Below are 12,527 nucleotides of genomic sequence, written 5' to 3'. Positions count from 1 at the left end.
AAAAACATCTCATGTTTAGGGATGCCTGAAATGAAAATAAAAGGCCATATTGGATTGGAGATCGTGTTTGGAACGATTTGTTATCACATTGGAATGTACCTGAGTATTGTTCCAAGTCTGCACAGGCAAAAAAAAAAAACATTGGGCATCTGAAAAGGATGGATGTATGCACACAGGTGGTTCTATCAGCTTGTTGGATCACACAATTCACTTGGTATGTACATTAAAATTATAGCACATAGTTGTTTATACTTGTTTAATTTAACACTTAATGTATATTTTATAATGTTTGGTAATAGTCAGAGGAGCTTGGTCAATTTGTATACATAGATGAAGTCTTTCAGCAAACTCATTTAAGAAAGGATATTGATCAATTTGTCGATGATAGATCTAGGCACACACATGTGAGACCATTATCTTGCATATTTTATTTATTCTTTAAATTATTTATTATACTTATCAAATAATAATTGTTTATGAATGACAGGAAGAATTCGAGACTAAACTATCTTAAGTTAGGTCTGGTACTGCATCAAGTGTTGGTGAATCAGAACTCACTCTTTTAGACCCTGCTGAAGAACAAAGACTTAGGAGTCAGTGTTGGGTTGCTATCGCGGGACCAAAGCATAAGGGATACCTTTATGGTACTGGAGATCCTGCTCATACTTACAAATGCGAAAATGACAGCTTCATGCAGCAAATATCTTCCAATCGCGTTGAAGATGCATAAGAGATTAATCGAGTGAGAGAGGAGTTGCATCAATCAAAGGAGGATATGCATGTTTTTCAGTTTGTTGTCCTTCAGTTCCTACCTCTTGAAGCACGGAACATTATTCATCAATAACAAAAACAACAACCTCACTAGCAGCATCATGAACATGACAAACAACACCAGCACCAACAGGGCCAACAACAGGACTAAGCAGATGACCAACAGTCAGGTTACCAGCACGAACATGATGACCAACAGAGGCACTCTCCTAATGACCATTTTGATTACTGAGTTAACAACACAAAATTATTGTTGACAATTGACAATCGACATTGACATATTACATTTTGTTTTTCTTCTACATTTGTTTTAAATTTAACTTAATGATTTTATTTTAGTCTATGTTTTGCATTTATCAATTTGACTATTTCCTTAATTATAAGTATGTATCAATTCAAATTTTTACGGTAAATAATAAAAATACATAAAATAATTGCTAAATTATCATTCATAAATGATAAAAAATTGAAATATTAAATTATCTATAAAATAAGATTTTTTTCGGAAATTTTCCTTGGACTATTTCCGACAGAATTTTTCCACGGATTATTTCCGTTGGAATTTTCTGTCGAAAATTTCTGACGAACACCAAAAATTTGTCGGTTAAAATTTCCTATGACCACTTTTTCAACGAATTTTTGTCTATTGAAAATCCATCAGAAATTTTTAATTAGTGACGGATTTTTAATGTTTTCGATGAATTTTGACCGTCGAAAATACGTTTTTTTGTGTCTGTAGTGAAAAAGTAAAAAAAATTAAACAAAGAATTTAATTCGGATTACTAACTGAATGAATTTTTTTTCTATTCTCCTCTAATCTTAGATTGTTATATATGCTGTAAATTTTAAACTTTGTAATGATACTACTTTATAAAAATCATGCATAAGATGATTTTTTTAATTGGTTAATACTTGTAAAAATATAATAATAGTGTATGGAAATTAAAGTAAAACACAATTAAGTCTTTATTTTGTTTCTTTAAATAAAAACAAACTTTAAAAAAACTAAGAATTAAAATATAAAATATTATTTTGTTAATATATTATTTTTCAATTATAAAAATAGTGGTTGGTGCAGAAAAATAGGCAGAGGGATAGTTAATTTCATGATCGAATTAATCTACAATAAATAACAAGGAAGAGTGTGTGTCCATACAACCCTAGATTCCGCATGTAGTTACTTTTTGCACTTTCTTTTTGTATCATATTTCTTAAGTAGAGTTTCTAGTGTGCCTCTATTAATTTGGAGGTTTTAATACTGTTGAATTTTCAACCAATATTAATTAAGCTACATTATTATCTCATTATTTTAATTTATAATTATAATTTTATTACATGTTTCAATTTAGTCCATGTATAATTCAAATATTTTTCAAAAATAAACTTTTTAATCTCACATAACCAAACATTTTGGTAGCAATAAATATATCTACATTCCTATTCAAACAAAAACCCTCAGCAATAAACACACCCACATTCCGGATTCCAGTTTGGGTCTGGGTTGGATCATTAACTGAAGAACATGAGCTGCTGGTAGCCATCAGATCAATGGTTGCCGAAGTAGAAGAAGCTGACAATGATGAAGAAGATATTAAGAGGAGATCTTGTGTGTGAGGGGGGTGTCCGGAGAAAATCACTGGTTAATGGAAATTTTGTGATTCAATTCATGGATCCAAAAATGAAGGGTGCAAGTCAAAATGTCTTCTTTCGATGTAGTGTTTCACTAATTGTCACTTCTCAGACGAACAATTAGAGCAATGATGGTGTGTAATGTGCGTGCTACAACTAATTACAAACTTTTATTTGTGTGGGGACAAAATATATTAAAAGATATTTCTTATGAAAATTGATAATTGAATACACTTTAAATGTCTAGACCTTCAGAAAGATACATGAAGAGAAAAAATTTTGAAAAAAATATTTTAATTATACAGGGATTAAATTTATATATATATAATAAAATTATCATTAAATATTAAAATAATGAGATAATAATGTAACTTGATTACCATCGGTTGAAAAACCAACAATATCAAAATTTTCAAATTAATGGAGGCACAGTAGAAACACTCTTTTTAAATTGTCATTTTAAATTACTCTTATCTAAATAAAACGAATATGTTATTATTTATTTATTTTTTGAATTATAATTATATAACTTTAATTTTTAGAAGTGACATGTGAACCTTCTTTAAAAAATCATTTATAAATCACTTTAAAAATTAAATGTTTTTAAAAAAATTTAATACATTTTAGAATCAAATTTCTAAATTTAATTTGCATATCACTTGTAAAGATAAAGAGAAATAATTTTAAAGTAAACAATTAAAATAAAGATGATGCCATCTGAAAAAAATATTGGTTTGGTGGACACAGACCCAATCATTCAATGCGGCGATCGAAAGAATGGCCCGCCAAATTGACGGTCCTGGTTGATGGAATGGTGGGCCATATCTCAGAGGATCATTAATTAAGACTCTGATGCCAGCACCTGCTCAATGAAAAGGGCAGAAAAAAAATTTAAAAGAATGAAATAGAAAAACGAGTTCTGCTATTTGTATTTAAAATTTATAGGCCCAATTTCTTAAAAAAAAAATGTTTAAGGTATGGTAACTGTCTAATTTGTTTTCTTAGATTTCAATTCCACCAATTCTATTTTAATTTTATTTAATATTTCACTTATTATTTTGCTTAGAATATTATACAATTGAATCATCTTTTAAGTCATTTACTTCAGATATTTTGAGTTTAACTCATTGTTATGTCATACACAGTTTATCATGCAAGTTAATTTCCTTAAATATTAGAGAAAGCTAAGATGGAAAAATTTGGTTATAAATTAAAGGTTAAATTAATCATTTGATTCTTACAATTTTACAATTTGTATCTCTTAGTTCATATAGTTTAAAAGTAATTTTTGATAATTTGTATTTTAATTTCTATAATTTAAAAATGATCTTTTTAGTCCCTATAATTTATATTTTAATTACCTTATAATCCTTACTAAAAATATATATATAAAAATGATTAGTTATAAATTATCAACTTTTTTTATTATAAATTATTTACTAATATTTTTTAGTTAATTGTAATTGATAATATTACTTATACTTTGATGGTAAAGATTAAGAGAGAATTAAAACATAAAATATAATGACTAAAAAATCACTTTCAAATTATAGAGACTAAAAAAAACTAAAATATAAATTATAAAGACTAAAAAAAATTAATTTTAAATTACAAGAACTAAAAATGAATTAAAATATAAAAGATAGGAATTAAAAAAAAAACACTTTAAAACTACTAAGACTAAAAGATACAAATGATAAAACTATATAAACGACATCACTAATCAAATGTGAAAAAACTTAAAAAATTCGATTAATATAATTAATACCTGATATCTAAAATTGTACCATCACGATATATGTGGAAACTGAGAAATATAATTAAACTAATTTTATGTAATTTTTACAAAAAGACATATTAAATGAGAAAAGAGAGAAATATATGATAAAATGAATTATAATACCTATATAAGTATATGAATTTTTTATATTCGTCCTAAAAGAAAATGAGGAATGATCCACCTGTTAGTCAGTAACATTGTACATTGGTTTGGGCAATAATCAGCAGCTGGATCCCACCATGGAGCCAACACCTCGAACCGATGAGGTCTTGCAGACCCCACCATCCATCTCTCAAAAATCTTAATCATCCATTCTCTAAAACCTCGAGATTCATGGCGAAGATTTAGAATCCGAATGAAAGCAGGGTATACTAGATGTAGTACAATTTTTACATTCACATTCACAGTTTCATTTCTTTTTTCCCTTTGATAAACTGTTTCATCCCTTTTACTACACGAACCTTGTGGGGGGGAAAATGTGAAAAATTAACCCAAATGTCAATTAATTAAGAAGGAAATTAATTAAACTAACTTACCAATTGTTATGATGATGGTATGGAAGTGAATCGTTTTCTTTCTCTTCTCAACATAAAAAGCATAAAATTAATTACAAATCAAAAGGCTTTCGGGAAAAAAAAAAGAGAAGAAAAGAAAAGCCAATTGCACAAACAATGATGATAAGATATCGTGTAGTGAAATAAAGCCAAATAATATCCAACTGTTAAATAGTGTCATATATCTCTCAAGCCCTAAAAAAAAAACCTCTCTTCTCTCTTCTTCCATCATCCACCACCCACCCCTTCCCAACATATTAACCACACCAAATTAAGAAATAAAAAAAAATTTCTCTTTTCATCAAAATAAACAAAACTCAGTTCCGTAGGGAAAATAATAATCAAACCTCACGTCATGACGTTGTGTTAAAACACCAAACTACTACACATGTAGGAATCAATCATCGAAGAAGAACACGTTGATTGAATAATTTGTTGATAATTCATTGATCCTCCTCTTATGTTGTTAATTATCATTCATGCTCATGCCGATCCTCGCTTCCACCATGATGTGTCGACTGTGACTCACTCGCCTGAGACTCCGAAATTCCGATCACCGTCGTTCGATAATTAGGGTTAAGCCCCGAAAGCATACTCAAATGTCCTTCGTTGTTGTTCATATTCCCACCAATCCCAGAAGACCCTAATTGCTGACCCGGCAAAAGGGCCATTGGGGTTGGAAAGTTCATGAAATGCAGCCCACTTGACATGGTTCCTCTATACAAGGCAGCACTGTTACTCACACCAGGGAATGTCCACAAAGGAGGAGCTTCACCACTCACACCACCACCTAGGTGGTGATTATTTGAATTCGCTAGCATCCATATGTTCGCCGGAATTTGAGCGTGGTGGCTCGCCGGAATTGTCCCCGATGTGTTTGATTGCATCAAATAGTTTCCAACTTGGTGTTGTATAGTTGAGGATAGGTCTTGCTCCAAGGGTCTTCTTTTTCTTCCAAAATTACCCTCTTCGTTGTTGTTCTCTGAGGACAAGTCTAGTGACGAAGATTCGCGCAATTCGTGCTTGGGTTGGAAGATGGCGTTGTTGTTGTTGGATTGGAAATGGAGGAGTGTTGTTGTTGTGGGAGGAGTGTTGGTGTTTTCTAGGAATAGGCTTCTTCTAGGTTGGAGGGAGAAGTTTGAGTTGTGGAAGTAGCTGGATCGTAGTTGGGAGGGGACGGACATGGATGAGCCGGAGCTGCGGAGGGAGATGTTGAGGGAGGTGAAGTTAGCGGGGATAGTGCCGGTGCCGGTGGCAGCAATGACGGATGGCTCCGCCTGTTGGAGGAGCCACTCGATGGTCTCGCCGTCAGACTTGTGTCCCAGCTCACGCGTGAGCTGGAACACCCTAGCGGCGCAGAGAGCCGGCATTCGAATTCGACGACCGCGACCGTCGACCTTCGTGTGCCGGTCTTTGGTGGAGGTTCTTTTGGGGGGTGGTTTTTTGGGGGAGGGTTCGGAGGAGGGTGTGGGGAGGAGTTGGTTGTTGTTGTTGGAGGTGGAGGGTTCAGCTAAGATGGCTAGGGGAGGGTATGGGGAAGAGGTGGAGCAAGAAGAAGGGTCTTGTTGGTCTTCTTTCTTCTCAAGGAGTTGGAATGGGAAGTTTTGTCGGTGGTGGTTATGGTGATGGTGGTGATGGTGGTGGTGGAAGTCATCACTACCTCCCTTCATGATCGCATGGGAATTGAAGGTGTTAAAAGTTGTTTTTGTTTGTGTTTTTTGTAATTTGTGTTGGGGCGTGTATCTGTATGGTAGTTGTTTTTATGGGACAGACTGTGATCAATGAGTGTTATAGTTTAATGTCTCTGTAGTGAGTCTTTTCTAATTCTCATCAATGGGCTATATTTGGAGGAGAGGGTGTGTCTTGGTTTTCTTTGCTTTCTTTTCTAGAGCAACAAGGGAAGGGAATTTGCTTTGAGAATTGGTGTGGTTGATTTGAGAGAGAGAGATATAAGGGGGAGGAGCTAGCTGAGAGAGGGCATGAACTTTAAGCAACAAAGATAATGAGTGGGAATTATATGGGTGAGCTTTAAAAAGCATGATTTTTCTCAGAAAAGAAATTTGCTTTGTTGTTGTGTTTTAGCTTTTAAATTGTATACTGTGTATAAATTGTATTTTTTATTTTTAAATTTTAATCCGTATGTCCAGTTGTATGGGGGGAGGTAGGTTTATGTTGTGTTGAGTTTGAAATGGGAAGATAGAAGAAGAGGTGGAATGTGAACGTGGAAAAATCTTAGATATTTTTTGGTTTTTATATATAGTTTGTTGTTTTTGTGATTGAAGGGAGGGAGAGTTTCCCCTTTTTATTGTGGTTGGACAGCCTCTTTGGTTCAGACTCCACGTGAGGTGCTCTTTTTTTATCATTCAATCCATAAAGACAATGGTGGCCGTGGTGGGTCCCAATCCCAAGTCAAAAAATTGAAAGACCTGGAATGGAAAGATTATCAGGTGGGTCCCTTCTCATTCAAGTAATCATTTCATTTTGCCTTTGGCCTTTGCCTTTTGTTATGCACCTTTGTTGGGGAACTTTGGGATTCCTCAATTCTCAATTTGCCTTTGCCAAATTTCTCTCACGCCTAAAAACAAGGTCTCTTTAAACCCATTTCTTCAATTCAATTTGCATATACACTTAGTGGAGTTTAACATCATCTGGAACTTAGAAGCTAAGCTTTTTCTAACATTAATATTGACATATATACTTATGCTTCATCACTTCTTGACCATTAGTAGTTTGCTAGGGTATTGATTGAATGACTTTATAGACCAACGCAACTAAGCATCTTAAGAATTGATTGCATGCATATCTTTGGATATACACAAAAACTCCTTTTCTATATTTTTTAAGCTTTTAAAGTTGTCAGCAACTGAAAAAGAAACGAAATTCGTGAAAGAGGAGGAAATAAATTGTGTAAGAGTGAAAGTTATGTAAGCTTTCAATACTGAACACTGATCTGCATAAAAATAGAAAACAAAAGACATAATAATTAATACATACTAAGACATTCAAAAGTTACTTAAGGAGAGTTCCAGAATTCTCTAATATATTGATCTAATTATAAACATTGAGGACTCAAAATTGTTAGGTACAAGTTCTTTAAGAAATAAAAGTATTTGTTTCATGTAACTTTTTCTTATGCTCTCTTTGTACTTTTATAAAATATTAAATCTCTTGACAGATCGGAGGAAATTAGGAGAGCAAAGAGACTCCTTTTCTGCTGATCACATAAAAATGTATGTAAGAAAAATGATATGAGGTAATCAAGTTTCTTTAAAAAATTATCATTAATAAATATATGTTGGCTGTTGGGATTATTTACAATTATTTTAAATAATACAGGGTTAGATATGAATAAAAACTTAAAGGCACGTGTTCAATTGAATTGAGATTAAACCTTAAAAAAAGACATTAACGAAAAAAAGTTAAATCATTAACCTGTTCTTATTAGAATATGTTGCTTCTTGTCTAACAAAACTTAATTTCTTGATATAGATATTGTATGTAGGTTTGCACAAATATTATAATACTTTAATGGCATTTGTGGATTTTCTTATTCAATAAAATTATTTTTTAATAGTCATAATTCATTTATCCGTATGGGATATTGATGTATATTATTGTTAAATAATATTGTTAATTAATGTTTGCTTGCAATGCCTATATAAACAATTGTATATTTTTATTAAAGTTCATTAATTAGTTTATAGAATTGAAATTGTCATTTAGAATATAATATTTTCAATTGTAAAAAAATTGAAATTAATTCAGAATCATAACATTAATATTTTAGTTTTGTAAAGAATTGGAGCGTATAAATATACATAATTCTAAGTTAAATTTTAGTTTCATTTTTGTGGCTCTAATTAATAGTTAGAGTAAAATGGAACAAGGAGTGGTATAGTGCATAGTAGGGCAGGGGATGGTAATGGAGGCAACCGTGAGTGGCATGGCGTCTATTGTGACAATGGTAGTAATATATATACTGATAAAAATAATGATAGTTACAATAATAAATGATGTAGTGATTATAGACATAATTAAGTCATCGATAAAAATGACGACAACAATAATAAGATAGTGATATTGATAATCAAACTGATAATGATAATTGGTAACATTTAAGGATATAAATAAGTTAATTGTATGCGCAATATTTGAACTTATTAAATGAACAATCAAGTTTGTTTGTTCTAATAAACAAATAAGCCCAAGATTAACCTTAAGATCAATTATATAAATGTCTCAAACTCAAGTTTAAAAATAACATTAAAAACTTGTAAATAGCGTGTACAAGTATGTATAATATAGATAGTAAATTGTAATATTATCCTAAAAAAATATCCGTACATCATTTTTATGTTTAAATATTCTTTTAAGATATTTCTCTTACTTTTATCTCATCCTTTAATTTAACATGAAAATATGTATGAAATTCTTAGTTATTAAACTTAAAACACTTAAGAATATATTCAATAGCTAAAAAATAATAATCAACCTATATAGGAGATAAATTAAATAAGGAAAATTTAAATTATATATTTTTTAACAAGTCAAATCAAAATTTTAAATTTATTTTAAATAAATGAGGCAAATTTGAACATCACATATTTATTTTGTATACCAAACTTGAACTTTAAATACTCAATATGTTTATACCCTAAGTAGTGGTGGCAATGTGAACAAGTGGGAGATGGTGCAAAGACAAAAAAAAAATTGAGCAATTGCTAAATATGAAGATGATGTTAGAAATTGTGATTCAGATCAAGATAAGGTTAATTGGGAATAATTAGGTTTAATTGTATTAGAAATCCATAAAATTAAGGCTTGGCAATGTGATTCCAATGTTAGGATCTCCTAACATCATATAGTTAAAAACAAATTTAATTTCTTTATATTCCATTTTTAGGTACACAAATCCTTCTTCATATTTTTCTTCCTTTACTATCATATTGTTTAATTCATCACAAATTTTTACTTTCTTTTATTTCTCTTCTTAATTATCTCTCACTTCTATTCCATAGAATATATACACTCACGTAGAGTGAAAATGTTATTATTTTTTAATTAGAACTTTTAAAGTCTAATTTCAACTCGAAACCTTTCATGCCTAATTTTATACATCAAACAAACACTTATTAAAAGACTATCCAACATAACAATTCTTTCAACTTTTCTTTTTCTTTTTCTTTAGTATATGATTTTTTTTAGTGACGTTTATAACTGATCTTTAACATTTTCTTTCTTGGGTTTGCTGATTATGAAATGTAAAATATTAATATCAAACTCAGAATCATTATAGAAATTTATTATAATGCAAATGTTAATCAGTATCTTTAAAGTATTGATTAAGGAACTTAAAGAAGAAATAATTATATTGGGATTTGGTTAAATTCTAATTTTTATCCTTTTATTTTTTTAAATTCATAATTTCAGTCCTCTTATTTTTTAATTGAGACATTTTGTCTCTTATTTTTTAAAAAGATTATGATTTTAGTCACTCTATTTTTTAATAAGATTATGATTTTAGTCACTCTATTTTTTAATTGAGACATTTTGTTCTTATTTAAAAAAAAATCACAATTTTAATCTCCTGACCAATTTCAAACATTGATGGTGTATTTTTAAATTCTTTTATGCTATAAATTAAGTTTATAAGAAATTATCAAATAATTAAAAAAAATCTATCACGTTACTACTAAATAGGCATGTGTCAGTTAAGGTTAACAAAATACACGTCAAATTGGTCACAAAGATTTAAAGTCATAAATTTTTTAAAAGTGGTGGACTAAATATCTCATTAACCAAATACACATATCAACATTTAAAATTGACTAGAGGAATTAAAATTATGAATTTTTTAAAAGTGAAGTACATTATGTCTTAATTAAAAAATTAGAGATTAAAATTACAAATTTTTTAAAAATGAAAGACAAAATGTCTCAATTAAAAAATTAAGAAATTAAAATCACAAATTAAAAAATAAAGAGACAAAAATTATATTTTTATCTAAATATTTTATCCTTTTAGCTTCTTAATCAATATTTTAAGTACATTTGTTAACAATATCCTTATTATAAATATCACAAATGCTTAGGAGATTTAAAGGTTTGATCAGAAAACAAAATTGATAAAAAAATACGCATGAAGAACTTGTAGCAACTCATCAACGTACATGCTCTCGATCGCCTGTTATATATCTTCTCATTAGGACCACACAAAGTAGCGATTTCGTTTTCTTTGCATTTATGAACAGGTTTTAGTTTCTTGGTATGGAAGCATTGACCAGAAACCTAGCAGGAGAAATTTTTTTATTAAAGTGACACTTTGAGTTTGTGACACGCATATATATATATATATATATAATCGAAACAAATGGGGCTAACCATACATACGCTAACAATGATGCTTGGTTTGAAGATGACAGTGAATCTTGGAACCGCACCCTTTTCCCCTGAATATTTCCAAACTTTTCCTTTTTCCTTTTCAGTTTTCACAGTTATTCTTCTAGTTACACACGGGATTGAATATTCAAACACTTTATTTTTTTAGTTAGAGTAACAAGTGTTTGACACTTCCTTGGTGGTGGTTATACCACATATATACTGATTTATTCACATTCTAATTTTTACTATATAAAGAAAGAATTAAATGAAAAATAATTATATTTAATATCTTAAAAATATTTTAATTTTTTTATAGTAAGTAAGAAAATTTAAAATTATTACTTTTATATTTATCTTGCACTTCTCTCTATCTAAAATTTTGAGGAGAGTATACGTGTACCAGAAATGCATGTGGAAAAATCTTTTTTGTTATATAAGACAAAGTCCTATGATGAGAGATGTATTATGGTATACTAAAGAACGGGGTAAAAGGAATCAATTTAGTATGAAAAGAAAAAATAGAAAACGAATCTCTTATTTATCTCGTGAGAGTTAAAAATTGAGATGCTGTAGTCTTGGATAGTTTTTTTAATGGAAATCATGAGGGGGGTAGTCTTGGATAATTACGTTGAGTAACTTCAGTTATATTATCTACCACATACAACTGCACATCACGAATAATGACAAATAACGCCAGCCACGGATAGAAATTAGGTAAATTTTGGATTGCATGCAATCAATGATTAATTTATTGGGATATAACTGCAAAAGTTAACAAGCATGATAATTCAATGCAAAATCCAATTAACCGGTATGTATATAGTCTATTTTCTACTTTAAATATTTGTCAATATGTAATCCACTTTGTTTGACCCAGAGCAATGATCGATTAAAAAATTTCAAGAATTAAAGCATCCTATCATGCACGTACTGTACTGTTAACTGTGAGTTGATTGTAATACCGAAGCGATTGACTTGTGGTCTAGCTTATTGCATGTGACCCCTTTTTCTAATAGTGAAAAAACCACATTAATTCATTAGCATTTTTAGTTTTATTTTTTATATTTTAGACAGTAAATTTGAAATTTGAAATTAGTGCCCTTCAACAAGTCCAAATCTTTTTTAGAACGTAATGCTAAGTGCCCACGTGAGATTCCTCAGCTTTTCCCCCCACAAACGCAAAAGCTCTTGTTGCGAAAAATTACATGCCAAGAATTGCAAAGACTAACACACAGATAACTTGACAAAAATTAAACGCTCTCATGAACCCTTGATAACGACTCAAGTTCAGAAGTAAATTTTGATTTTGCCAAAATCAAACAATTTTGATTTTTATTACTAAACAAAAACGCCTGTCTTACATCTCAAATTAAAACTCATTTTACGGTAACGATTATATTAATTTTCTTATTC

At 30.2% G+C, this 12,527-nt stretch overlaps 1 protein-coding gene across 1 annotated transcript; it reads right to left on the bottom strand.

Annotated features, from left to right (window-relative positions):
• Nucleotides 1–4,840: 4,840 nt before the first annotated feature.
• Nucleotides 4,841–6,805, bottom strand: LOC114409729 (transcription factor TCP14-like). The gene has a single exon (XM_028373303.1). It carries the CDS (start codon nt 6,402–6,404, stop codon nt 5,208–5,210), a length of 1,197 nt encoding a protein of 398 aa, XP_028229104.1. The 5' UTR covers nt 6,405–6,805; the 3' UTR covers nt 4,841–5,207.
• Between the last annotated feature and the right edge of the window lie 5,722 nt (nt 6,806–12,527).

This window comes from Glycine soja, chromosome 4 (assembly GCF_004193775.1).
Source record: "Glycine soja cultivar W05 chromosome 4, ASM419377v2, whole genome shotgun sequence".
NCBI lineage: Eukaryota > Viridiplantae > Streptophyta > Magnoliopsida > Fabales > Fabaceae > Glycine > Glycine soja.
The sequence above is the reverse complement of the archived record's forward strand: the minus strand, read 5'-3'. Positions and strand labels throughout refer to the sequence as shown.

What these genes read in the sequence shown, in the direction of transcription:
- LOC114409729 (XM_028373303.1), bottom strand. Translation starts at nt 6,404, where the DNA reads ATGAAGGGAGGTAGTGATGACTTCCACCACCACCATCACCACCATCAC.